Source organism: Miniopterus schreibersii (assembly GCF_964146895.1).
Source record: "Miniopterus schreibersii genome assembly, chromosome: 16".
Taxonomy (NCBI): domain Eukaryota; kingdom Metazoa; phylum Chordata; class Mammalia; order Chiroptera; family Miniopteridae; genus Miniopterus; species Miniopterus schreibersii.
The window spans coordinates 972,752-998,717 of record NC_138116.1 but is presented as its reverse complement, the minus strand read 5'-3'; the positions used below and the strand labels follow the sequence as shown (position 1 = coordinate 998,717).

General features: G+C 62.4%; 1 protein-coding gene across 3 annotated transcripts; it reads right to left on the bottom strand.

Annotated features, from left to right (window-relative positions):
- Positions 1 to 306: 306 nt before the first annotated feature.
- Positions 307 to 25,668, bottom strand: SLC38A10 (solute carrier family 38 member 10). 3 transcript variants are annotated; one of them, XM_081162601.1, is made up of 17 exons: positions 25,261 to 25,668; positions 22,865 to 22,982; positions 19,748 to 19,793; positions 18,864 to 18,957; positions 18,572 to 18,715; positions 17,687 to 17,811; positions 15,410 to 15,512; positions 14,477 to 14,659; positions 13,896 to 14,010; positions 13,284 to 13,390; positions 9,928 to 10,090; positions 5,876 to 6,043; positions 5,096 to 5,542; positions 4,429 to 4,563; positions 3,901 to 3,924; positions 1,935 to 2,102; positions 307 to 1,769 (listed from the first exon to the last, which is right to left on the bottom strand). In XM_081162601.1, the coding sequence occupies exons 1-17, from the start codon at positions 25,357 to 25,359 to the stop codon at positions 718 to 720; spliced, it is 3,291 nt and encodes a 1,096-aa protein (XP_081018727.1). In that variant the 5' UTR covers positions 25,360 to 25,668; the 3' UTR covers positions 307 to 717. The 3 variants fall into 3 exon arrangements, with proteins under 3 accessions (XP_081018727.1, XP_081018729.1, XP_081018728.1); XM_081162603.1 differs by lacking the exon at positions 3,901 to 3,924 and having other exon boundaries at positions 307 to 834; positions 946 to 1,769; XM_081162602.1 differs by lacking the exon at positions 3,901 to 3,924.
- Between the last annotated feature and the right edge of the window lie 298 nt (positions 25,669 to 25,966).

Below are 25,966 nucleotides of genomic sequence, written 5' to 3'. Positions count from 1 at the left end.
CCCACAGCAGCTGACTGCCCGTGGAGTCTTGGGTGCAGGTTTAGTTACGGGTCTGTTCCTTCATGACCCCCGGTGATGGCTGTTTGTTGTACAGGGTCCTGCACCACCTTCCTTCAGGTGTCTCACTTCAACCCCCACTTCACCAACCACCCGAGTGGTGTCCTTTCTTAAATCTCACAATTACGTGGGGCGCCAAGGAGAGCATGGAACAGAGCCATGTGACAGGCAGGGGGTACACTCGGGCTGCTCTCTGACGCCTGAGGACGGCATTGCCGTCCCACCCCAGGCCTCTCAGGCCACAGTGTTTGTGGTCAAGAAAGGTGTTTATTAAGATTTTCTACAACACCCGGAACGGAGACAAGTGGAATGTGGAGTAACGAGGTCTGCGGCCAGGGCTGGTCCCACAGCCGTGAGCTGGGACAAGTCAGCACTAGATGGCACCACCCTCACTCGGCCCCCACAGCTGCATGGACCCACTGTTTCAGAACACGGAGGGGTGGTCACGAGGAGTCCAGTGGTGGCCGCGGTGAGCTTGGTCACCCGGACAAGAGTTGCGTCCATGATGGCAGAGCCCACTCTGGGAAAGGATGCAGTGAGACAGCCTCCAGACTGCCACTTAAGCATGACTCGGCACCCACTGAGCGCCAGGGTCACCGCGGCCCAGCCACGGCTGCGTGAGACCAACTGACAGGGAGGATGGCAGCCACGTGCGAGCGCTCAGGCCTCCTCTAGGGCCCCGGGCAACTGCTTGATCTGGCGGCTGTGGACCACACGCAAGGCACCCCCTGCCGCCTGGCGGAGCTGGGTATCCAGGGCACTGCGGAGGTCATTGACCTGCACGTCGGACAGGGGATCGAAGCTGATGATGACGCCCTCGTTGGGGGCCGGCTCCCCGTCTGCGTGAGGAGCCACGTGCCGACGTCTCCTCCTCAGGTCAGCGCCCACCTGAACTTTCAGGTCCCGGTTCAGTTTGGAGTTGTCCGGCTTCTGCGCCCCAGGCATGGCCTGTTTGGGCCCGAGCTCAGGGTCTGGCCTCTGCTCGGGCTCTTGGATGGCGGCGTTCTCCATGGGAGCAGGCGCATGCTCCCCGCCCACGTGGTCCCCACCAGGGGCGTCCTTTCTTGCCTCTGGATAACCTCCCTGACCCCTGGCAGAGACGGCTGGGAGTTCCGGCTGATGTAACACAGCCTGGGCCAGAGGGGCTGCTCCTCCCAACCTGCTAGGCAGGCCTGCAGGTCTCCGGTCTTGGCTCACTTGCTGGGGCTTCACGTGAGGGTCCCCGGCCCCCACCCCCTCTCCCCATGCCCCGGCCTCCTGAACACCGGCACCAGCGGCTGCCGCCTCCTTATTGGATTTGTTCCTCTCCTGAGAGCCTCTGCTAAGAATGTCTAGACTCTGTCCAGCTGGGCCCTCAGCATGATGCTTCTCTGGGCCCCTCGGAGCCCCAGGGAGGCCCGGCTCTGGGGCTTGATCCTGCACAACAGCCACATGATGCTCAGGGCCCTGCTGGCCTTCCCTTGGTCTGGCCTGGGCTGCCCGGGGTTCTGTGTCCACACCCCCAGGAGGATCGGCTGGGGCTCTGCCTGCAGCCCCCTTGGGCTCCTCCAGGGAGTGCTGGCTGTGTCCTTGGGGCAGAGCTGCGGGCTGCCCAGGAGCCCTGTGCTCAGGTTCCAAAGGCTGTAGGGGGGGATGCGCCACGGTCCCCCCGTTGTGGGCCTCCTGCTCCTTACTCCTGGGTGCAGCCACCCCCAGCTCGGCTGGTGCGTCCACTGCAAGTGAAGAGACAGGTTTAGCCACAGAAATGAGAAGGAGCCACAGACACTCGCCCAGAGGGACTCAGGCCAAAGCCACCCACACACGGGAAGTCGGGGGACGTGGCTTCTGCCTCAGGAAGCACCCTCTCCCCGGGCCCTCCTGCCGCCCGGTGCACTTGCCATCCTCGCCGTCCTGCCGCTGCTGGTGGATCTCCTTGTGCTGCTCCTCAATCACCGCCAGCAGCTTCTCCTGCTGGTCCAGGAGGCGCTTCTGCTGCACCTGCTGCTCCTTGATCACCTGCAGCAGGACCGCATGGTCCAGCATCTCCACTCTGCCGGCCTCTGGGGCTGGAAAACACCGTCAGAGCCCGTGCTGGGCCTCGGCAAGGACACCGGAGTTGCCTGCAAGGACCCTCCCTGGATGCCCTGGGGCTCTCCTCGGCCCCCTGCTGGCCAGTGAGGCGTCAGGAGCAGAGGGGCTCCCAGGGCTGCTCCCAGGGCACAGCCAAGCTCTGCAGCCTGGCAGCGGCTGCCCTGACTGCCCTCACACTGGCCTGTGGCTTAGACATCCTGGAAGGGCCCCAGGTACCCTAACTCACAGGGTACCTGCCAGAGCGGCACCCGTGTGATCTGGGCTGGGTGACTTAAGCTAGAAGCCATTTTGAAAAGACTGCTGGCACCTACAGAACATTCCCTCCAAGGGGAGCGTTTTGAAAACAATAGAACTGTCTCGCTTCCCAGCAGAGAGAGCAGCTGGGACCTCCATGGGACAAGGCCACAGCCAACACGTGGGGTGTCCCCACACTGCTCCTGGTCCCGCCCCCCAGGACAGGGCTGAAGGCGGCACAGGAGGAGCTTGGCAAATGGAGGGGAGGCCAGGGCAGCAGGTGTGGCCAGGCCCTGCTGAGCTGTCCACAGCCCCACGCAGAACATGGCCCAGGGGAGGCCTGAGGCTGAGCCCCTGCACCTGCAGCAGCCTCCGCATGGAAGGGGAGCCCCCGTTTCCACCCAGTGCTCCAGCCTGGGTGCGCTGCTCACTGAGGGGCCCGGTGTATGGGACATTCACAACGTTTCTCTTTAATAAGACGCGCTGACGTGTGACTGCGCAGAGCTGTCCAGGGGGCAAGTCCACACCAGAAGGAAGCGGCAGGTTTGCAGTGGGACAGCCACAAGCCCCGCGACGCCCCGCCTGCCAGGCGCACAGGACGTGCTGGCCGTCCTCCCAGCGGTGACCTGGGACCTGCCTGAACGGTACAGGGTCAGCCTTCTCCCAGGGACTGCAGGGGTTTCCTGCAGGTGGCCAGTGCAAGGACGTGCAGGTGGTGGGCCTGTGAGGAACACACTGAGGCCGACCACAGGGAAGACGGGGGGCAGGGACCCTCAGCCAGCCAAGGTGCGGCAGCCTCTGATCCCTACCTGGCACCCATCAGACCTCCCGAGGTCATTAGAACGCCTGCTTAAGCAAAACCATGGTCGTGGATGGGGTCAGAAATCCACACGCCTCCCTTTAGGTGAGGGAAACACACAGACCAACCAGCCACCTTGGCCGTGGGCCGCCCTGTCCCCCTGGGCACCCATGGCTCATGACCATACACTGGCCGGTGCTACGAGGCCGGCCCTACATGCTGCCCACACCACCCGGCCCGGGCAGGCTCTGGAGGAGCCGACCCCACTGCCTCGCTGGCTCCTGGGAGGACCTGCCCCGCGCCAGTGCCAGGAAGGAGAAGCCACACACGAGACAGACACGAAACGGAGTGGAGGTGACAAGCTATGCCCACAGCCAGAGCCCCTGCGTGGCCACCAGGACCACAGGGACCAGCCCTGCAGCCGGATGGGAGCCACCCGCTGTTACTGCACACGCTGTGTTAACACCAGGCACGCGCATGGCAGAAGTCACACGTGACCCCCGCCCCTGCTCTGAGGCGGGGCCTTAAGCGACTGGCACGCACAGACTGTCCCCTAGTGACTGGAGCCGCCACAGGGCCAGAAGGACCAGGGTGTTTGTGAGAGAGGGGCCGTGGCCCGGCGGGGGTGGGGCCTCGCCTGCCCTGCTCCCGGGCTCTGCCTGTGCAGGGCCATGACGGGACCGTGGCCGCGCCAGCCCTGCCCTTCCACGCGCCTGTCACACGCGCCTCTCGATTCCTACCTGCGACTATCTTTTTGATTTCAGCTGCTCATCCCAATGAGAGGCATACGGAGAAAGGCAGAAAAGGAAACCGTGAAAACGCTCTTTCCAGAAAGAAAAAGAGAAAGAATCACATGGGTTTAGGGAGCAGAGTCTCAGGCCCGGAGCCAGGACACAGGGAGACTAAACCCAGAGACAAGCCGCGCGGAGAAGCTCCTGAGGCAGCGACCGAGTCAGGGCGCCCGGCTCCGGCAGCCGTCCCCACAGCCCCGGGAGCAGCTCAGGACGGCGGGTGCGTCTCGGGACCCGCCCTGCATCGCTCACGCCGCTCTGGGTGACGGCAGAGCCGGGAAGCACGCGGCAGAGCAGCAGGCGGAGGGGAGAAGAACCGGGGTGGTGCCCGAAGAGGAGCTGGGCGGCGGAGGGGGGCCTGGAAAGGTCCCCCAAGATAACCTTGGCTTCTCCCCAGCCCCGCTCGCTGGGGTCTGGAAGGAAGGGCGGACGTGCCCTGGGCCCCAGGAGGGTGCAGTGAGAAAGCAAAGCCCTTACCCTCCAGCTTGCTGCCGGCATGGTCCCCGGCCTGTCCCTCCGCAAGGTCTCCGGCCTGGCCCCCGGCTTGTCCCTCTGAGTCCCTCTGCCAGCGAGGCTCTGCCTGCTGCCCAGCCCCGGGGGCTGGCTTCCCACCTGCACCACAGTGAAGACAGGTTCGCAGGAGACTCAGAGGAGGGGGAACGGGAGGGGGAGGAGGGGCGAAAGGTGGCAGATGTTCCCTAAAGTTACCCCGCGCTCCGCCCCCTCCCCTGTCAGCACCGTTTATGTTCAACCTGACGATTACCAGGGAGGTAATAAAAACATATTTAACAATCTCCCAGGCCGTGGCAGCGAGCCAGCCTAACTACCCGGCCAATTAGCACGCACGCCCCGTCCAGCCTGCTCTCAGCCGGCACTTAACAACGCGGTACCTGTCAAGCGCCTGGCGGGCCGTCCCCGTGTGCCCGGACACACGGGAGCAGCGTGGCCCCTGCCGTTTAGTGGCCTGGCAGACAGCCACATGACAGGCCCTACAGGAGCCGTGGAGCCACTGGACTCGCTCCCTGCAGCGGCTGGGGGCTGCCCCCCTTGCATGCCAGCCTCTCGGGGAGAAACCGCACACAGCCCACCGGTCATTCCCACACCCTCCCACGGGCCCTCCAGGCCCGCCCAGGCCCACACCTACCTGGCTCGCTCTCCACCGGCTTGCCCACGGCCCCCGGGGCCTGGTCTGGCCTCGGGATCCCCTCCATTCTGTCCACGACACCTGCCCCCAGGGCGTCCTGCCCCTCGGGGAGCACTGCCTGGGGCCCTGGGCGCAGATCTCTGACCACCGGCTCTGGCTCCTCCTTCACAGGCTCCACAGCCCGCTGCCCATTTCCTTCTGGAACCTTAACTTCAGGGAGACCCCCCGCTGCCTCCAGGGCCTGGGCCTGTCCGCGTCTCTCCCTCCCCGAGTCCGGCAGAGGTGGCACCACCTGGCCCTTGCCCCCTGGAGCCTTTTCGCCCGCGTGCTGGGATCCGTGCTCTCTCTCCGCCGGTGCCTCCCGGTCCTGACCCTGGTCCACCACCACCTTGTCGTGAGGGACGGGGGGCTCGTGGCGGTGGGCCTCCCCCATGGGCACCGCCACACCTGGAACACAGGGGACATGCTGGGGAGCCCGAGGAGGAGGTCCTGGCCTCCACCCCAGGGCTGAGAGCGGAGCTCTGGTGCCCGATGGTGGTCCCAGGCTGGCGAGGCCACCTCCGCAGGTCTGACAGCTGTCCCGCCGAGGACAGATGTTTCCAGAAAATTATAAGACGGGCAGCAGGAACCCAGCTGCTCTGGCCGGGGCAGGACAGCCGCCTGGCGTGGGGAAGGAGGCAGAAGGGCCAGGCGGGGGAGGGGGAGGGAGGACCCGTGGCCCAGGGAGCCCCTCCCCGGCCCCAGCCCCCGTGCCCCCGTGCCCCCGCCCGCCTGCACCACCTTGCCCGGGCCGATCCAGCTGCGCCTCCTCCTGCTTCTCCTTGGCGGCCTCCCGCGGGGGCACGTCCACCGGGCCCTTAATCTGGGCCTGCTCTACCTCGTCCTTCTCGCGTGGCAGCTTCGGCTTCTCTCGGGCATCCGCGGCCACGTCCACGGCGGGATCCTGGCCTGTGGGCACAGACCCGCTAGCTGGGCGGCGTTTCCACACGGCCGCCCGCCCACCGGCCCGGGCCGGGCAGGTTCCCCTGCTCTGTAATCACTTCTCCCAGGCGAACGGCGGGGCCTAAGCAGTTAGGCTTTTTTCCTGTTCAATCATTAGCGGCTAAGTGGCACAGAAAACTGTCATTTTTCATGTGTATTCATAACAAAAATGTCAAGATGAAATTTACACCTGACTGGGCGCAGAGGAGCAACTCTCCGTGTAACACGGGCCGCTGCCACCAGGTGGCAGCACAAACCCACCGTTGGAGGGGCTGGGGCTGCGGGGCGCGGGGTGCGGGGTGTGGGCTGCGGGGTGCGGGGCGCGGGCTGCGGGGCGCGGGCTGCGGGGTGCGGGGCGCGGGGCTCCGGCCGCCTGTAGGGCGAGAGGTGCTTGTGCCTTTGGCAGATGGACTCGTAGGCCTGCCAGCCCCTTACGCTGATGGTGAACACCAGTATCGAGAGGAAGGCAGCAAAGCCCACAGCCGGCAGAGCCGCCCCCGCCCCCCGCAGCCCCTCGCAACCACGCCATCCTCTCCGCACCCTCACCCACGGTCCTCGGGAAGGGGCACAGGGTGGCCCACGGAACTGGGCGAAAACGGAGCCTATTGGGAAACCATCTCCACGTAAAACACTTTGTGTCAGACGATCGTGTGTTTCATCCGAGGCCAGAAGCCACCTCTGCTCTCTGAGAGAAGCCAGGTCCCCGGGCCCGAGTGGGGACCGTGCGGGAGCACCCACAACACTCCAGTTCAGACGGGACCCGTCACCTCCCAGGGGAGAGGATCAGCGAGGAGATGGGACCTGCCAGCCAGGGAGGCCCTGCCACGTGCGGTGCAGGGACGGCCCTGCCGGCTGGATTCCAGGGTCTAACCAGGCAGCTGGCTCACAGGCAGGTGAAAACATCCTGGGCTCTGCCATGTAATCAGCGCCCTGCAGACGCCCATGCACCAAAGAGAAGCGCCCTAAATCAGAGGTGTCTGTCGAGCAGGTTGCGAGTTAAGAAAGGGGGCCGGGAGGGCATGGGCCAGTATGACAGAGAGTCTCTGCTCTATCCAGGGCCAAGTCGCCTCTGGAGGTCAGTTCTCAGAAAGGAACAAAATTAGCAGCCATCCAAGGTGACGGCTGAGGCGGGCTCCGTGTGTCTGCCAGGCCGGGCAGTGACCACGGCAGGAACTCACGAGTCTTCACCACGCAGCAGCCACCTCGGGTCGGGACCCCGCACCTCAACGCTGTCCACGGGGACGGCCACCGCACTTCCTGAAGCAGAGCCAAGCTTCACTGGGGACCGTTTGCCGGCAACGCCTCTTGGCCACAGTAAAACGGACATAAAACTTCAAACAAATAACTGAAAACAGCCCGCGCTCCGCCTGGCTCGGCTTCCGACGGCGATGTGACCGCGGGTTGCAAAAGACAGGAAGTGCCTGTGTGTGGCTGGCGGTGCTACCCCCGGTGAACAGGGGCAACGAGGTGTGGACAGGGCTGCAGGGGAGTGGGGCTCTGGGCCCCACTTTGTCCTGCGAGGCCGGCAGCTGTGGGGCTTGAGAACAGCCAGCAGAGGGCGCCCCAGGCTGGCACAAAACCTGGGGCTCCCAAAGGTCAGCGCTGGCCACCCCATTGTTCCCCAAGGTCACTGCCCAATTCACCTGTCCCCTAAGTCATCACTTCCAATTACCAAAGCAAGACTCGCCAGCAACCACTGGCCAAGGTCACCAGAACCCAGAAATTCTGAGTTTATGCCCCTCTGCCAGGCAGCAGTGGGTCCCACCCGCCTGGGCAGTCCGGTGGTCATCGGCCCCCCTGCACACTGAGAATGGTGGTGACGGGACACACTCACCCTGCTGGAGTGCTCCCGGCAAGGAGCTCCCGAGACAGCAGGCCAGTGGCTGGGTGCCCACCAGACACTTCCCGCATCCAGTGGGGCATCAGTAATTCTCTAGTCCTGGCCCAGGGAGACAGGGCTGGGGGCTGCCAACACCCACGGTCCTTACTCTGCCCCTGGGTGTCTCTGGGGCAGCTAGAGCGGGCGGCATGGGGTGAGCACCTGGGAGGGACGGGCGTGAGCCCACCTGTATCCACACACAGGGACACACGGCCACCTGCAGGCCTTCCTCCCATCAAGCAGGCACCCAGAGGCCCCAGCCTGGCACTTCCCCACAGAGCAGGAGCAGAAGCACAGCAGTGGCCCCCACCCCCTGATGCAGAAAGAGGGCAAGTCCTACAAGGGCCATGGGCCAAAGCTGCTCCCCAACACCTCGGACGGGGGTGTAGGTGCTGGAGGAAAGGAAGGGGACAGCCGTGGTCCCAGGAGGCAGCCACCATATTTCAAAATCTGCGCCCGCCTGCAGCCCCCTAGGGTGCTTCCAAACATAAAATAAGGGCCTACTTAGCCTTTTCTAAGTGGGCAGCGGCCTCGTGAGCCTTCACGGGCTAAGCACCTCACCCCTCGCTGCTCTCCACACTGCGTGCGCCTGGCTCTGCGCTCGCTGAGAGTGTCCCCACTGTAACTCGGGGGCCCGTGAGGAGCTCTAAGTAAAGCCGGCACCGTTTTGCAGCTGAGAAGCAAAGAGGCCAGTAAGCCGATCACAAGGCAGCGGCAGATCCGACAGGTACAGGGCGCGGGCCGCACAGGCCGGCTCTGCTCTGCCGAGGCAGCCCATCAATTACGGGGGAGGCCGGGGCAAGAAAAACAGAGGACGCGCTAAAAACACTCGGCTGAGGCTCCGAAGGCCATGTGTTCTCCCACAGCCGTGTGAGTAAATGGGAACCAGATGTGGCCACATGGCTCCAGGTGAGCCAGCACCCGCCTCCAGGACAGGATGCAGCTGCTCCGCCGGCTGGCTGCCGGTGCTGACTCACGCCGAGAAACCCGCCGCGGCACGCCACAGCCAGCTCAGGAGGGAGAGCCGGTGCCAAGGCCAGTTCTCCCGGGGGGTACCCAACACACGGGGTGGACCCATCCTGGGCAAGGGATCCAGCGGGGTGCCCACAGGGTGGGCCCTTGACATTGCCTCCCTGTTCGGGTGGACTTTTTTTTCCGTCCAAATCCCTGAATCCTTGCAACCCACCACAGATGCCCTGCAGCTCCTGGCACGCAGGCTGCTTCTTCCGTGAGTCCCACCATTCCCAGGGGTCTTCTCTGCAGGAAACCCACCAAGGGAGTATCTTTTCGCCAGCCCTGCGGGCCCAGGAAGGCAGAAGGGAGCTCGGCCATTCCTTAGAGGTCCGACAGCCCGGGAGGGATAGCCCCCCGCAGGCAGGGGCTTCTCAAGCACAGGAGATGAAGTCCCAGGGCCACAGCCGCCGCTGCTGGCACCCGAGCACATCTGCGCCCTGGCCCACCCTCCCATGCAAACTCTTTTGTCAGTCACGGTGGGAGGGGAGACCTTAGCCGAGCTCAGAAACCATCCTTCCTGCATTCCACGGGCTCGGCCATAGACCGGGTGCCAGGGGCCTTCCCGGGGGCCTCAGCCAAGGGAGGAAGTGAGGTGATCACTCCACCAACAGGCAGACTGACCAAGAGAAGACTGTGAACAAGTCACAAAGCACAGGAGCCTGTGTCCTGCAGAAACCTGGCTGAAATTTACATCCTCAAAACTAACAAACAGTTTATTACTTGTTAGCCCACTAAATAGGGGTGTGGCGGTCTCGGCCCTGCTGTCCCCCATCCGCCATCTGTCCCCTGCACACAGGTGGCTGCCCGCCCCTCTCCAAACAGGATGGAAGCAGCTGGGCAAATGAGACAGCCTGGGACGCGCCACCTGCATTCCCATGACCCCAAGGTGTCGCTGCAGGGGCACCTCCCAGAGGGCTGCAGGAGCTGGGGGGCCATGGTGCACCTGAGAGCCACGTACCTGGGAGCTGGGCCACCTCTGCCTTCTTCCCGCCTTCAGCCTCTTTGAGCCAACTGCCGGGGGCTTCCTTTGCCAAATCCAAGTCCACAGGGTTCTCCTCGCTCACGGACAAGGTGGTGAGTGTGCTGACCACCAGGATGCCCAGGCCGACCCAGAGCACAACCTGGATGACACAGAGAGCCCAAGAGCAAGAGGAGTCACGCAGTCCCCAGGCCCCCACCTTTCCTGGGGAGCAGGGAGGCATGCGGGCGGAAGCCCCCTCGCTGAGCACAGCAGAAGGGCCGGGCACAGCGCTTGAAGGCCTGACTGCTGGTCCATCCCGCCTGCTGGTCCATCCCACTGGCGACTGGGAGATGTCGTCCCCAACTGATCAACAGGATGGACCATCAGCCACTGCTCGAGCCCCACTGGCAACGGGGAAGGGGGTGGGGGTACAAGGGGAGCCGGAAGAGAAGGGGGGGGCTGTAAGAGACACTCCCAGTGCCTGCTGGCTGAGACCCAAGGCCTGAACATGGGAAACCGGGGCCACATTTCCGAGTGTGTCTCGAAGACACGTTCCTCAAATCGCTAAGGCAACGTGCTGGGAAACAGGCAGAGGCTCACGCAGGGCAGCCACGGTCAGGGCCGCTCTAGAACCGCTCACGATGCAACGGCCCCACATTGAGTTGAGACCTTCACCGCCTCTGCCCTCGCAGCCGAAGGTGGTTAATGCAGCTCAGCGAGCCGTAAAGCAGCACAGCAGAGGCCCCGTCCCCTTGAGTCTGAGCCCACGGGCGTGTCGTGTCCAGGCATGCACACGTGCACACTCACGCTGGACACCGTGCCGAGAGCTGGCACCGGGCTCAACAGGCTGACCGGGCCCACACTAGACACTGCAGGGCCTGCCCCTCACACCACCGCCAGGGCCAGGGTGTGAGACCAGGAGAGGAACTAACATTTGAAAGGCACGGCCTCCCCCTCCTCAAACAGCAACAGGTAGAAAGCCCAGGGAAAACTGAGGCCCCAGGATCCCAGCCGTGCACGTGGCCCACACTCTGGACACGGAGCCTGCGTAGGGACAACCAGGCCCTGTCGCTGCGCAGGACGTCAGAGGACATGCTGTGGGTCACGAGGGTGGACAGACTGACTTGTCCTAACTTCGCCTCCAGCTTCAGTGAATCCCAATTGGGCCAGAACACAAAAAAGTGGGAATTGTCTTTGTGAAGAGTGAGACCAGCTGACTGGAACATTTGTATGGGAAATAAACCAGCAGGACCGTCCAGAAGTGTTATCAATGGAAGCGAAGGGGAGGGGACAGAAGGGAGCGTGTGGGAGCGCGTGTCCCGTGCGAGCACACAGTGATTATAACACTGCGGAGGCCCTGCGACGAGACAGGCGGCCTGCGCGCTAGAAAAGGAGGCCCAGACGCGGCCCAATGAGGCCCAGACACGCACGAGGACGGGATGCCAGGGAGCGGTCACGTCTCGCACGGGTGAGGACGTGTCTGACCACTAGGAGCCTCCTGGAAAGACATGGAGCACAACTGCCGTTCACTTACACGAAGACAGAGGACAGATCAGAGGCCTCGACCAGTAAGGTCGTGCAAGAAGCAGAGGGGGGAGCTTTTTCACGTAACACTGGAGCGGGAGGGTCTCTCTAACTGACTTCCTCTCCCAAAAAGAGTCTGATCGACTAAAACACTGAACCTGACCGACTGGGAGAAACGCCCACAACCTGGCGGGCGACGCGCTTCCTTCCCCACTGTGAGCGGTTCCCAGATGTCACCAAGATGCCTCTGTGACTGGCCGGGCTGATGGCCGACAGCACCCCACTTACGGCTGCTGTGAAAGCTGATAAAAACGCGCGCGGGCCCGGCTGAGACGCTGCCGCAGAGCCCGGGCAGCGAGCCCCGAGGGGCAGGCCCGGGACACGGGCACAGGGGCGGGGTGCTGAGCGCAGGGTGCAGCGGGGTCTGGACTAGCATGAGCACAGGGTGGCCCCAGGGGTGAGGGGCTCCACTCCTGGAGGAGGGTGCCCCGTCCTGCGTAGCGTTCTCCCCAGGATAGGGCCTCTGCCAGCTGTCTCAGCCCCCCCAGAGACTGGCCACCAAAGGGTCAGCAGAGAACTGAGAGATCTCAGGCGATGGTGACTCCCTGAGACCTGCAGAGGCCGTACCCAAGGAGTGAAGGCAAAGCACAGGCAGGTTGGTGTCACCGGGACACAGGCCTCTGCCGTCCTGCCTGCTGCAGGGAGAGTCCCACCAGAACCTCGACGGTCGTCAGAGGCCACGTCCACAGGCTGCCAGGAGGCGGGGCCAAGGGACAGGAAGCCAGGAAACCGCAAGGATCCGTGTAAGTAAATATTGACTATGTAAACCATAGTGTCTTGAGTTTAAAATATATGTAAAATTAAAACAATAGCACCAAAGGCCGGAGGCGGGTAAAAGGAGTTAGCATAGCGTGGGATCCGTGCCTGGTCTGGGAATCAGTAAATAACTAACTTACCATCAGCTCTAATAAGCCAGGCTTCCTGTTAAATGGCCGCGTCTGACACCAAAAAACATGCATACAGAGCGAGCAGAGGAGCAAAGAATCAATACTCAAAACGCTCGATTTATCCAAAAGGTAGAAAAAACAACGAAGAAAGAACAGATGGGACAAATAAAAATCCAAGAGTAAGACAGAAGCTTTAATCCCCCCAAAATCAGTAATTACACCAACCGTAAACAGTCCTAAATGCTCCTATTAACAGACTGGATGAAAACAAGACAAGACAAAAGCCAACCATATGCTGTCGTAAGAGACACACCTCAAGCGGGCGGGAGAGCAAGAGAAGCCGGAGGAGCCGCTACACTGTAGACAGTGGCCGGAGGAGCCGCTACACTGTAGACAGTGGCCGGAGGAGCCGCTACACTGTAGACAGTGGCCGAGGCCGCGGCGGCTACACTGTGTCAGCCGGCGACTCCGGGAGAGTGTTTCCAGAGACAAAAGGGGGCGTCTCCCGGCCTGTCTGCAGCAGCGGGAGACCGGAGGGAGACTCCATCGGGGTCCCCAGCAGGATGGTGGGTGGGGTGGCCTCAGGAGGGGTGAGATTGAGGCAGGGATATGACACGGAAGGACCACATTTGGGGAAAAGCTGTTTAGTGTTTGATGCTGAGAAGCTGGTGCGACACCCACGCCAGGCCCAGGGACCTCGCCGTGCACACCTGCTAGCGCTCGGGGTGGCCCTGCCGTGCGGACCCTCACCCTGGCTAACCCTAGTGTCGCCCAGACACAGGACACGGGACCGAGTACCTGTGTGCTAAGCAGCCACAGTTCACAGAAGCCAAGGGAGAACAGGGACGGATACAGGGGTCCAAGGAGGCTGGGGGCACTCACCTGGGAGAAGAGCGTGTTCTTGTGAACCTTCTTGTAGATCATAGCCGGGCAGACAAAGCAGATGAGGCTCCCCATGGTCGCGCCCGTGAGGCCTAGGATCGTCTCCACTGCGGGCAAGAGACGGGGGGGGGGGTGATGCCCAGGGCTCCGGGAGGAACGGAATTTCACCTTCCAGCGAGCATGGTGAGCCGGCCGGCCTGGCATGGAGGCTGATCCAGGCCCGACCCTGGACGCCAGCCAGGAGCAGAGCCACAGCCTCTGCACCCACGGGACACTCAGGACTGCAGACTCAGCACCCGCACAGCTGCGGCTGCTCCTTCCCGGCTACAGCATCTCGGGCAGGTTCCCTGTTCTGCGCCCCCATTTCCTCACAAACACCACCCGGTTCGTCGTGGGTGAGCCTCGCTGAGGCAGAAGGAGCGTCTCCCCAGGGCCCCCCCAGAGTGAGGCCTAGCACTGCTGCTTGGACTCCCTGCAGAAGCACCAGGGAGGCTTCTCGGTGGGAAACCCTGAGACCGGGCTGCCGAGCGCCCACATGCATCAACGGGCTGTGGCGAAGCGGGGACGCCCGGGCCGAGGCGGTGACCAGGACCAGCAGGCCCTCCCACTCACCGTTGGGGATCATGATCCCGCCGACCATGGTTCCAAACACGACCGAGAGGGTAAGCGCCTTGAACCGCAAGGGGGGCATGTAGCCCCCGGCAGCAAAGGTCCCGTCTTTCTGCTGCTGAGTGGACAGAAACACAAACAGGAAGGTTTATGAGACGCGGCTTCCCCACCGCCCTCCTGTGAGCCAGTGCCCGGGGTGTGCGGGACGCCCAGGCCCGTGAGGCCCGGGCTGCTCCCCGTGGCAGCAGTGGGCATAAGCTCTACAGCCTCGGGCCGAAAGGGCAGGGACAGGCCCGGGCCTCCCGCTGCCTCTCTGGGGAAGCAGCAGCACAGCGGGGAGGCCCCGGCAACAGGCACAGGCAGGGCCTGGCTCCGTGTGAGTCAGTCCGTTTGTCCCGCTGCTGTCTCTTTTCTCCAAAGTTGGATTAGGAAAAAATCCCTATTGAAAGATTTCACTTTGGCAAGGAGAGTTCACCTAGCACTGGCTGGAGAACAAGAAACTAGCAGAAGCCACGAGGAGAGAGCACAACCAAGCCAGGAAAGTGCACATCCCGGTTCCAGACCGTCAGCAGCGGGAGCCTCACCTGCTGCTCGAACAGCAGAGTATTCAGGGCCTGCCTGCAGGGCAGGATCATCATGGGGAAGCCCACAGCCACCGACATCATGAAGCCCGCTCGGATCATCTGGGTCACCAGGTTGGAGGGGAAGTGCATCAGCACATTGCCCGCGATGGTCTCGGTGAAGCTCACGTAGCCGAAGAACCCCACCTGCGGAGGAGAGCGCGGGGGGCTGTGCTGGGCCGCCCCTCCCCGGAAGGACCCGTGGGCCCCTCACAGCAGCCTCAGCAAGACCCTCGTGCCTGCCAGCCTCCCGGCTCGACACAGGTCCTCGCTGGTAAGAAGGGTAAATGCCCAAAGGGGAGGGTCCCATGAGGCGACTCATGGGGAAGGGCACCGAGGACACGGAGCTCTTGTGTGGACAGAAGGAGCCAGGGCCCCATGTGCCCTCCACGCGGAGGGCAGGATTTCATGTGGTTTGAAAGCCCAGCCAGGGCACTGCAGGGTAAACCGTGTCCCTGTGGGTGCAGACGCTTGGTCGGCGGCAATCTTCACGGACCGTTTGTAAACACAACAAGAATGCCGAGAACAAGAGGCTCGGGTACCAAGCCAGGAGCCCAATGCACTTACAACCTGGCAATGAAACAGCCAACGGGGTATCACGGAGAATGGGCACTGGCTGTGGCGGCAGCTCCTACTGCCCACCCCCCAACCCCTTTCTGGGGGAACCGGCCGAGGCCCAGGCAGCCCAGCCCAGCCATCCTTCTGGGACGGAAGCACCGAGGCCGCCGGGAGGAGCAGCTCTCAGGGTGGCCCGGGTGGAGCTGAGGGGCAGGCCTGCCTGCGACCGCCGGGCTCTGGGACACCACGCAGGGGTCAGAAGCTGGTCCCTGCCAGGGACTGTAAGGAGCTGCCACCGCCTGTGATGCGGGAGCGGGGAGAGGGCGAGCGGGGTCCTACCATGACATAGAAGGTGGTGACCACGTTGAGGGAGGAGGCGAATATGGAACTCATGGTTTTCACCGAAGGCTCGTCCAGGCTGTCGTAGGTGGGCAGGACCTGACTGTGAGAACAGGTGGCTTCACTCAGCAGATTCCAGAGACAGGCCCCTCGGGCGCCACCCCCAGGCCCCAGCCCAGAGGCCCCAACCCCTCCCCTCCCGCCACGCTCGCCACCACGAAACTCAGGGCCTAACTCGGGGCTGAGCCAAGATGTTGCAACCAGGGGGAGGGGGCCTGGGTTGGTGCCCGGAGCCCTCCCCACTCGCCCCTGCAGACACTTGACAAGTGCCTCAGAGCGAGAGGCCGTCTGTCCTGCTGAAGCAGGAGCGTGACCACTAACGGGGAGCGCGCCGGTCGGAGGCGGCGTGTTTACAGGGGAAGCAGGAAGCGGTTCAGAGCATTGCTGTCAAAAGACTGGAAAGTTAAACAAACACAAGCAGCCTGGACGCCCGCCCATCTCTGTGCCTCGGAGGCGCTCGGAGCCGCGGACAGGAGACGGGAGAGGACAGAAAAGCGGCTTCTGCCCCCCAGCCCTGGGCCAGCCGCGCAGTGCAGCTGGGCAGGGAAGGGGTGGTCCACGCAGGCTCTCCTGCGAGAGTCAGAAACGGGGGGGTACGAGGTCCGAGGGCAGCCCCGGGGGCAGGGAGCTACGCTGGGGATGCCCAGACAAGAAAGCAAGGGGTGGTGCTGTGCTGAGGGTGGTCACTCTGCTGTCCTGTCTGCTGTGGTCCCCGTGGGGCCCAGAGACACGGCCCCAAGGCCCTTGGCGGGGGCCTGTGAGGACAGGAAACCGTCATCGATCCAGGACAAGCACAGGAGTCAGTGGAGCCAACCCCCAAGCCACCTTTAAAAAGTGAGGTGCACCCTGGTCGCCGTGCTCAGTGGTTAGAGCGTCAGCCCTCACACTAAAGGGTCACGGGTTCGATTCCTGGTCAAGGGCACGTGCCTGGGTTGCAGGTTCCATCCCCAGCCCTGGTTGGGGTGCATGCAGGAGGCAACCGATCAACGTCTCTCTCACATCGATGTTTCTCTCTCTCTGCCCACCCCCCACTCTCTAAAAAAAAAAATCAATGGAAAAAATATCCTCGGGTCAGGATTAACAAAAAGCAAAAAAAAGCAAACTCGAGACAGAAGGGACAGGGGGCAGCCAGGCACCGTGGAAGGCGGCCGCCGTGTCGCCAGCTGTAAAGGGGACACTGAGCAGCAGGCGGAGCGCGTTCCGGTGGCGCCAGGCTGCCAGGAGGGACGAGGTAGGAGATGGAGCTTGGATCCCGTGCGGGTGTGAGCGCACAGGAGGAGCTCGTTTATGTCTCACTGGTCTGCACTCGGCGGGGCTGTGCCCACGAGAGCGACGGGGGGGGGGGGGCACTGGCAGCCCGGCACACCGATGGTCTTTTCCCGTCCGCACCCGGTTCGCACCTCTTTTGAGTGGTTACTGGCTCTCGCCATCGGGCGAAGGCGGCGCTGCTGGAGTTGTGGGAACAGCCTGGGCTACACTCAGAGCTCAGAGCCCCTTGCTGGGGGAAGGCGCACGCACACACACGCACACAGGCACGCGTGCACACGCAGACACACACACACGCACTCACGCACACACGCACACAGGCACGCGTGCACACGCAGACACACACACTCACACACGCACTCACGCACACACGCACTCACGCACGCAGGCACGCGTGCACACACAGACGCACTCACGCACACACACATGCAGACACACACGCGCACATGCAGACACACGCACGTGCACACACGCACTCACGCACACACACGCACACATGCAGACACACACGCACTCACGCACACACGCGCACACACACATGCAGACACACACACACACTCTCGCACGCACGCGGGCCTCTGACAGCACCCAGAGGCAGCCTGCAGGCAATGTTTATGCAACTTCCTTTTAAATACTTTCACACAAACAGCTAACTTCTGGCAAAATGCTTGGGACTGTGGATCAGATGGTTTGGGCTGCTCGGTGCTCCCACAGCCAACTCTTCTCGGGGGGATTTGGCAAATGGTTCTCTCCCCAGTAGTGCCGGCAACATATCAGGAATAAAGTCAACTTCTCCGTGTGAGAGACGTGTGAACACATAACCGTCTCCCTCACGGCAGGGGGCAAAGGAGACAACTGAACAAGATGGGGCTCTCCAGGGGCCCGCGGCCCAGCCTGACCCCACCCACCCGGGACACAGGCCCGCCTGGGCCCGGGGCAGGCGGTACTTACGACTGGCAGGCAAAGGACATGCCGAAGATGGGGATGCAGCGGAAGACACCCTCCCAGCGGACATAGCTGACCCGCCACAGCCACTGCCCGCCGAAGAGGCCGTGCTTGAGCGAGGACAGCAGGATCTGCGAGAGGAGAAAGAGGCGCTCGGGGACCCGCCAGTCCCGCTCCGTGTCTCAGCCCACGTGTGCCTGCCGGGGTCCCCACCGTCAAGGTTCTCTGCCCTCTTCTAGGCCACAGGCTGGCCTGGCGCGGCTAAGAGGAGCACTGCTGCAGGGCCCGCCTGGCACTCAGGGCAGCAGCCTGTGCAGGGGCCCCTTAGCCCAGGCAGCGGGCAGTGAGGCCACAACTATGCCCACTCCACTGCCTCAGGGACAGGACAGTCCCCCCCAAACCGGGCAGGTCCTTCCGCAGCCCCATGAGGAAGGGCTCAGGGAGGGCTGTGGGTTGCTTTCACAGTTGGTGCTCACGGCCAAGGGCCACTGGGAACGTGCACCGGTGCCCAGTCCTCTGAGGAAAACCAACAGCAGTTACTTCCCGGTTCTGCTCCCCAGGAGAGATCACCCTGACCTTGCCGGTGGACAGGCAGGCCTGGGCTCAGGGCCTGGGGCACTCTCGGTAAAGACCGAATGTTCTGAGCGCCCATGGCACACAGGTCCTCCCGTCCAGTCGCTTAGAAAACTCACAGAGAAAACATCCCGTGAGCACACGGGGCACCAGGACCCTGGCCACACCCACCTGAGACTCCACCCGACAGGAGGCACATCTCACCCTCCCCTCCCCAGCGCCCGCTGTGGGCCCCGCAGTGGCCCTCACATCACTTCCCAGGCTCTTAGCTCCTTCCGGTCATCCCCAGGCAGCAGTTGGCAAGCGCCGGGCACTCACCACGAACATGAACGCGGTGTAGAAGAGGAGGGCCATGGCGCTGAAGGACTGGATGGAGGCCATCACGTTCCGCTGCAGGCTCAGCGGCAGCACGATGCACAGCGACACTGCAAAGAGCAGCAGCACGCGGAACTTGCCGGTCACCTGGGGGCGAGTGCGATGCTGGGCGGGCGCCACCTGGGGGTCCCCGGGGGTTCCTGCCCAGCGCCGGGACTTGAGCCCCCCTGTTCCCGCAGGTCTGAGGGCGTCGCACAAGCGTGTCCAGACACCAGACACCCGAGAGGGTCCCTACCTGAAACCCGAACAGCGGAGCAAAGAAGTTGGACCCCAGGTCACCGATGACGACATAGAAGGCGATGCAGGTCCCCAGCATCAGCCCAATCATGCTGCGAGGGAGGAAGCCAAGCGGGCTGTTAACGGCATTTTGCAGGGGTCTGTGGTCTCCCCGTGGTCAGAGCCACCCTCCGCCGAGGACCGGGCTCGGGCTGTGTTCACGGTCCAGCCCCTGCTGACACGTCACCCAAAGACCGGGCTGCGTGAAAGGTGCAACTCTGCACACACCCAGGACCTGGGTGCGTCTGTGCAGCGCAGGGTCCGAGTGGAGTAAAGATCCAGGGCCGCAGTGCTCTGCCCCACGGGGCTCTGGCTCTCCCCCCGCAGGAGCTCCGAGGCTCCCTCAGGGATACAAAGTTGCACTGCGGGATACAAAGTTGCACTGCGGGATACAAAGTTGCACTGCGGCTGCCGACAAGCCACAGGACCTGTGCTTCAGAAACGTGGCCCCGGGTTTAGAGGCCTGAGAGGGCAGCTCCCCAGCAACTCTCAGCGCATAAAACTTTACTACAAAGGGGGAAAACCATGACGTTTCCAATTTAATGCCTCAGCGACAGTGCAGGGCTGGGGCACCAGCTCCAGGGCCAGCCCCCAGGGGCGATCCCGCCGAGGGAGCGCCGCTGCACTGCGCTCCTGTTTTCCCGTTTTAATTTTCTTTTAACCTTGACGCAAATTGTTCTAAGAGCACAGGACACTGAACTTTCAAATACTTAGTAACACTTCAGAAACACATCCTCAGTTACCGGCTGATCCCAGCCCGGCCGCCCCGAAGCCCGTGCGGTGTTTCCCCTCAGCTACAGGTGAGCCAGGACAGAGGAGGCCCCGCCAGGGGGCACCGCCTACCTGGTCTCCACCAGCATCTTCCCGGCTTTCCCGTAGGCGTGAAACGCTAGGGCAGAACAAAAAGAGAATCGGTCTCCGTCCAGTCCCGCAGCACAAGGAGCATATTGGTGACGACGCCCCAGGTAACAGTCGTGAAAGGCAACATGACAAAAACCCTGGGTCTGGCGATTCCCAGGTGTGAGGGAGACATATTTTTATTTTGGTCCCACACTTTTGTCAGCTCTGCGATCAACAAATGGAAACCACATAAAACTAAAACAAAGCAAGGAAAGGCAGGCAGGCTGGTGCTTCACACAAAACGGGAGGGAGGGAGGGAGGGAGGGAGGGAGGGAGGGAGGGAGGGAGGGAGGGAGGGAGGGAGGAAGGAAGGAAGGAAGGAAGGAAGGAAGGAAGGAAGGAAGGAAGGAAGGAAGGAAGGAAGTCGGTCCCTGCACTGCACCTGTTTCCCCACACGGCATGCAGGAAGGAGCCTGCCTGGAGTGGAAGATGCTGGGGACAGAGCTGAGAGGGGCCCGTGGGCGCAGTCACCTCAGCCCAGAACACCCAGTTTTCACAGCTCAAACCACAGGGCCTGGCTGGGGTTTGATGTTCCCTGTCTGATCTTAGGAGATTTAGAGAATGCTTTCCAGCAAGCGCTCTCAGGCTGGCCCCCTTCAAGGTAGGCAGTGAAGGAGCCTGGCTGGTGACCGGTGCGCCTCGCACGTCCTGCAGCGGACAGCGGCATCGGTCCTTCCTTCCTGACCATGGAAATGCTTCCAGCAGAGGAGAGCTTAGGAGCTGACTGGACAGGGCCCCTCCCATAACCTCACAGTGGCCCAGGAACCCTGCGACCCCCCACGGTCCCGTGGAACGAGGGCAGAGGGAAGTTCTGGTCTCCCAGAAGCAGCCAGAATGGGGTGTGTGTGACAGGAGGGCCCCAGCTTCCGGCCTCATGTCACCCTCACCAGGGTCAGGGCCCCCTGGGGAGATTTGGGAAGCAGGAGGCATGCAGGCCACTGGCATGAATGACTCCAAAAAAACACTTGTCCTTACTCTCAAATCACTTAGGAAGAGGGAGCCGCCAAAAGGAGAGAGCCCGGCACCAGGCTCAGCTCCGCCGGCTGCAGCGGCCTGCGCCTGGTGAAGGCTGCACTCGGGCTCCCTCCACCTCCCCGGCTGTCGGACCCCTGGACGGGACCCACATCTCAGGGGCCCCTAACAAAGCCTGTTTGCATCACAACCCAGCCTGAACCAGACACAGACCCTTGGCACAGGATCCAGGTCAAGATCAAACGGAATTTCAGAAGCTGGGAGCTCCAGAGGGCGAGCAGCAGCCTGCGGCCATGCTGGCACCAGGAGGAGGCCCGTGCCTCCGGGCGACAGCCAGGGCCATGGGCAGCTGACGCTGCAGACCGGGCCTCGGGACACTGGGAGCCCTCGTTCGGTGCCCAGGACATCAGAGAAGGCCACTTGATGGTTCCCAACCTTTTTGTCTCTGGCGGTGGGAACTGGGCCGAGGTCAAGCAGGAGCCCCAGGCAGCCACGTGGAAGGGTGGCCACAGGCAGCCTTACTCTCCTCAGTCTTTCCCATCCAGCCAAACCGGTCTGCCTTCTCAGGGACTTTCCAAGAATCATCAGACAGCTGTCGAACACCAGGACTACCCAGTCTAGGGTCACCCGCCCACTCTCAGGCACCGCGGGGCCTGGCCACAGGAACCTCGCTGTACAGAGGCCCTCAGTGGGAAGAAAAGGGTCACCCCCGGGCCCCAGCCCTGCGGATGAAGGAAGGGCCACCTGGAGCACATTTCATCCCAAGCTGAGCCAGGTCTCCCCACGGGTCAAGTTCAGCCGGTAAATTTCACTTCCTCGGGTGACTTGGACAACAGTGAGTCTGACAGAAGGAAGCATCTTCCTTCCTGAGGTCAGAGCAAACCAGCATCTGGCGCCCGTGCAAAGCAGACAGACCGGAGGAAACCAGAGGCCGGCCCTAAGGGTCCTGCAGGCCTCGTCGTCCGTCTGTCCCTGGAACTCTGTGCCCCACTTCCCCTCCGTGTGGCAGCTGCGAGCTGAGGGCCGGGCAGGCTCCCCAGGAGGGCCCGGTGTCCCGGCTGCACGTGGGCTGGGGGAGCCTGGGGCTTTACCTGGAGGCCAGGAGTTTTCCCCAGACAGGCACAGGGCAGCTCCCACCCCGAGTTTCCCAGGAACGGAGCTCAGAGCTGGAGGGTCCCGAGGTAGCGCAGGGAATGCAGCCTCGACTCGGTCCCGGAGCCGAGCTGCCCAGCAAATGTTCCCAAATGAGAGGAAGCAGAAGTGCAGCCAGAATCCAAGGACAAGAGAAAGAACCGAAGGAAACGGAATTGCAACCAACAGCACCAGGAACACAGAAGCCGCGGGGCAGATGCACCCCATTCTGGTTGCTCCTGGGAGACCAGAACTTCCCTCTGCCCTCATCCCCCAGTGACAAGCCTGCTCCCGTGTCCTCCGGGACACTCGGAGTGGGACAGGAGAGCATGGCACTACCAGACAGCTCCGAGGATGCTCTGGGACCCAGGAGAGGCAGGCAGTAAGCAAGTCCACAGAGAGGTGGGGCTGCTGGTTCTGCCTGAGCCTGGAGGGGGGCCTCTCTGTGTGTATTTGCTTACAGGCGAGGCAGGAGAACCAGGGTGGGAGGGAGGGAGGCGCCACCTCAGACGCTTTTCTATCACCTCAATTTTGAAGCATGTGACTATAGTAACAGTTTTTTAAAACTGCATTAAATTTAAAAATAAGGAAAACAATTGCCACTGAAGGAATGCTGCCTTAAGAATAAAGTGGGAGCCGAGCCGGGCTGGCTCAGCGGCTGAGCATCGACCTGTGAGCCAGGAGATCTGTTTGATTCCCGGTCGGGGGCCGTGCCCGGGTTGTGGACTCAGTCCCCAGCAGGGGGCGTGCAGGAGGCAGCCGATCGATGACTCTCATCACTGATGTTTCTCTCTCCCTCCCTCTCCCTTCCTCTCTCTGAAACCGATAAAGACGTATTAAATAAACAAATAAATAAGGTGGAAGAACGTGACTGGGCCAAGGCGAAAGGCCCGCCGCGACCTAGAACACCACGCTTCTTCAGGAGGCATTAAGGCCCTCCCCGGGCCACATCCTCACCCAGGCCCGCGTAGGTCCTCCGTTTGCTCAGGCTGGCGGCTTTCACCAAGAACATGCAGGACTGGTGCGTCATCCAAGAGCAGAACGCCAAGAGCAGGGCCCCCAGCACGATGCCACACTGGAGGGTGAAAGAAAAAGACACTGACAGCATGAAGCGGGCCTGGTGTCCTCACCGCACGCAGTGAACGCTTCCAAAAGCCCCTCCACCGCCCTCGCCCACCCCTGCAGAGGCAAGGCCCTATCTGTGGGGGCCGCACGCTTTGTCCGGGTCGTAAGACCTGTGCGTGATCCTGAAAGAGCAGGGACCACCTCCCTCCCCGCCCCTCCGAGAGTCCGAATACGGGCTCCACGCGTCCCTCGGTTCTCTGCACACCCCGCCGTGTGCCACCTCCTAGCCACCCGGATCAGCAGCTACGAGTGGTAAGAGTGTTCTGGAAGGATGAGATTAAAAATGGCATTTACACCTTTCTTATACATTCACAGCAGGCTTCTCCGTGATCCAAAAACTGAGGAAACAACCTGGTACCTGCTGGAGCTGAACGCATACATATCCTCCGATCCGGCCCTTTCCTCGGAGGTAAATTCCCCACAAAAGGCAGACAGAGTCGGACCCTGTGCGTGTGTTCATAGAGCTCCAAACAGGACACGCCAGGTGTGCCCGGCAGAGGTAAAGGAATACACTGTGGTACATCCACACAGTGGAACGCTAGCCAGACATTAAAACCGGGCATCGCACACCTCCCTTTCCACGGAGCTCAGAAACAGGCGACACTGACCTCTGGTGCCAGCAGCGGACAGCGGACCCTTCACGGGGAGGCCGCGGTCGGAGGGCTGCGGGCAAGGTCGCGCTCCCTAATTCGAGAGCTAGTTACATGTGCTCACTCACTTTACGAAAATTCATCAGGACCACACCTAAAATACGTGCACGTTTCTGTAGACACATTATACTTCAATAAAATGTTAATTTTCAAAACAAACACCAAAATGACTAAAACCAACCAAAAAAAAAAACCACACAAAAAAAAACTTTTTAAAAATGACTTGTTTGTCACACACTAAAATTACACACACACACCCCTAAGCTGCCCCCTCGCCTCCCGCTATGCTGCAGCCAGGGGCTCCCCTGAGAGGCCCTGCCGAGCCCACGGGACAGCGGCCGCCCTTAACTTGGCCGGGCCCTCTGCACAGGTGACCATTGCCAGTCCTCGGCTCACTGGGCTGTGAGCTCTTGCTAAGCAAGTGAGCCTGGCCATGTTTAAATGCCCTGGCCGGGGCCACGTGACCCCCCCCCCCCACACACACACACACACGGCAGACACTCAAGTCCATGGACAGCCACGGTGGCACCTCCCACACAGGCATCAAGGCTGGCAGTGTGGGAGGTGCAGACGGGCAGCCAAACAACTACACGACCCAGGGTGCAGTTCCGTGCCAGGCAAGTCGCAATGCACACTGGGACACGTAGTCCTTCCAGAAACGCCCAGCGCTGGCCACCCACCAGGGATGCTCGATGCCCAGATACAGGTGTTGCCCCAGGGGCGTGAGAAACTGCCAACCAGGCCTCCCACAACTGCCTGCATGCCACCATCCTCCTGCCAACATGCCCGCCAGCCACGTCAGACGCATCCTCAGGCAGACAGGCTGCAGGGCTCTAGGTGGGGGACCGAAACTTTTTTTTTTTTTTTTTTTTTGCAGTTTTTACCCAAAAGACGCTAAGTGTGAAAAATGCAAAGTGTCTGTTAATCTAAAATTAAACTACTGGGGCTCATTTTCAGTTCCAAAATGACCATCTTATTTCCATTTTCCTACCTATTTCATTTCATCACATAAGACTCCTCCACCACCCCTCACCCTCAGGGGGCAGGGGGAGCAGCAACGCTCCCCTCCCCGCCAAACGCACCGAATGCCTATTTATTTGTGGGTTGTTTAAACAGAAGCTAAATGGAGCCACAGATCGGAAACGGCGACTGTCTCTCAGGCGGCATTTAATGTCGGATGCTACTGATTTTAAGAGCTGAGACTTGTTTCAGCGTTTGCATCGGCCTCCGCGGACTGCGCGGCCCTGCGCTGTGCAATCTGGCAACTTTGTAGCCGCCGCGTAGCCAGCGGCCCCCGTTCCCGGCCTGGAGGGCTCGACCTGCCTGCTTCTGACCGCGACCGCGGTGGGGTCGGAGTTTTAAAAAAAAAGCCATAAAAGTCGCACTGACCCCTCGGATCGATCATTTTGCTCCGCTACACCTGCCGCTCTGTCTGAAGTTACTAAACGTGCGGGACGTGCTGCCGGCGCCAGTGCTGAGCTCCGGGTGCCGCCTGCAGACCCCGGGGCGGAGCGCGCCCACCCAGCCCTGGGCACGGGGGGGGGGGCAGAGGGCGGCGACCGCGGCCCGCGGACTCACCTGTTTGAAGCAGAAGGGCATGGTCAGGACACTGACCCCTACTATGCTGTTCACTATGTTCATGATCAGCCCCCAGTTGGAGGCGGCGGCCGCGGTCATAGCGCCGAGTTGGGGGCCCGGGAGCCCGGGTGCGAGGCGCCGGGACCACCGCGGGGCACGAGGCGCTGACGGGCACCGGGGGCTGCCTGGAGGAGGCGGCCTCGCGGGAAGGCGGCGGGGCCGTCAACCTGCAGACCCCGCCAGGCCCGGCGGCCGCCTCATGGCAGCGTCTCTGGCTCACTCGCTCCCGCCGACCGCCGCCGTGGCCCGCGCCCAGACCCGGAAGAGCCGCAGGTGCCAACACGGCACACCTCAGCCCGGCCGCGCCGCCGCCGCCGGCACTCACTTCCGCCTTCCGCGGGCTCCTCCGCCCGGAAGTGACGACACGGGGCGGGGCCGCGAGGGCAGGAATGGGCCGCTAGGAAACCCTCCGGGCTCCGCGGGGCGGGGCCTCGAAGGGCGGGGCTAGGCAGGTCACGGACCAATGAGAGTGAGGTGTTGCCGTGGGGGCGGGGTTGGAGGCGGGGCCTGGGGCCCAGGAGCTGGGCACCTGTCTAGGTCTCCCCGCTGGCCTCCCGCGGAGCTGGGCTGTTGAACCCCACCTTGCAGGGGCTGGAGCAGTAGAGATTCATTCGCCAGCAGAGCCCCGCTCCCGAAGGCCAGTGGA

Excerpts from the sequence above, each read along its gene's own strand:
- SLC38A10 (XM_081162601.1), bottom strand. The coding sequence starts at position 25,359 with ATGACCGCGGCCGCCGCCTCCAACTGGGGGCTGATCATGAACATAGTG. Across the intron at positions 19,794-22,864 it reads GAGGACCTACGCGGGCCTGG|CGTTTCACGCCTACGGGAAA; the intron begins GTGAGGATGTGG and ends GTTCTGCCCTAG. Across the intron at positions 13,391-13,895 it reads CGGGATCATGATCCCCAACG|TGGAGACGATCCTAGGCCTC; the intron begins GTGAGTGGGAGG and ends TCTTGCCCGCAG.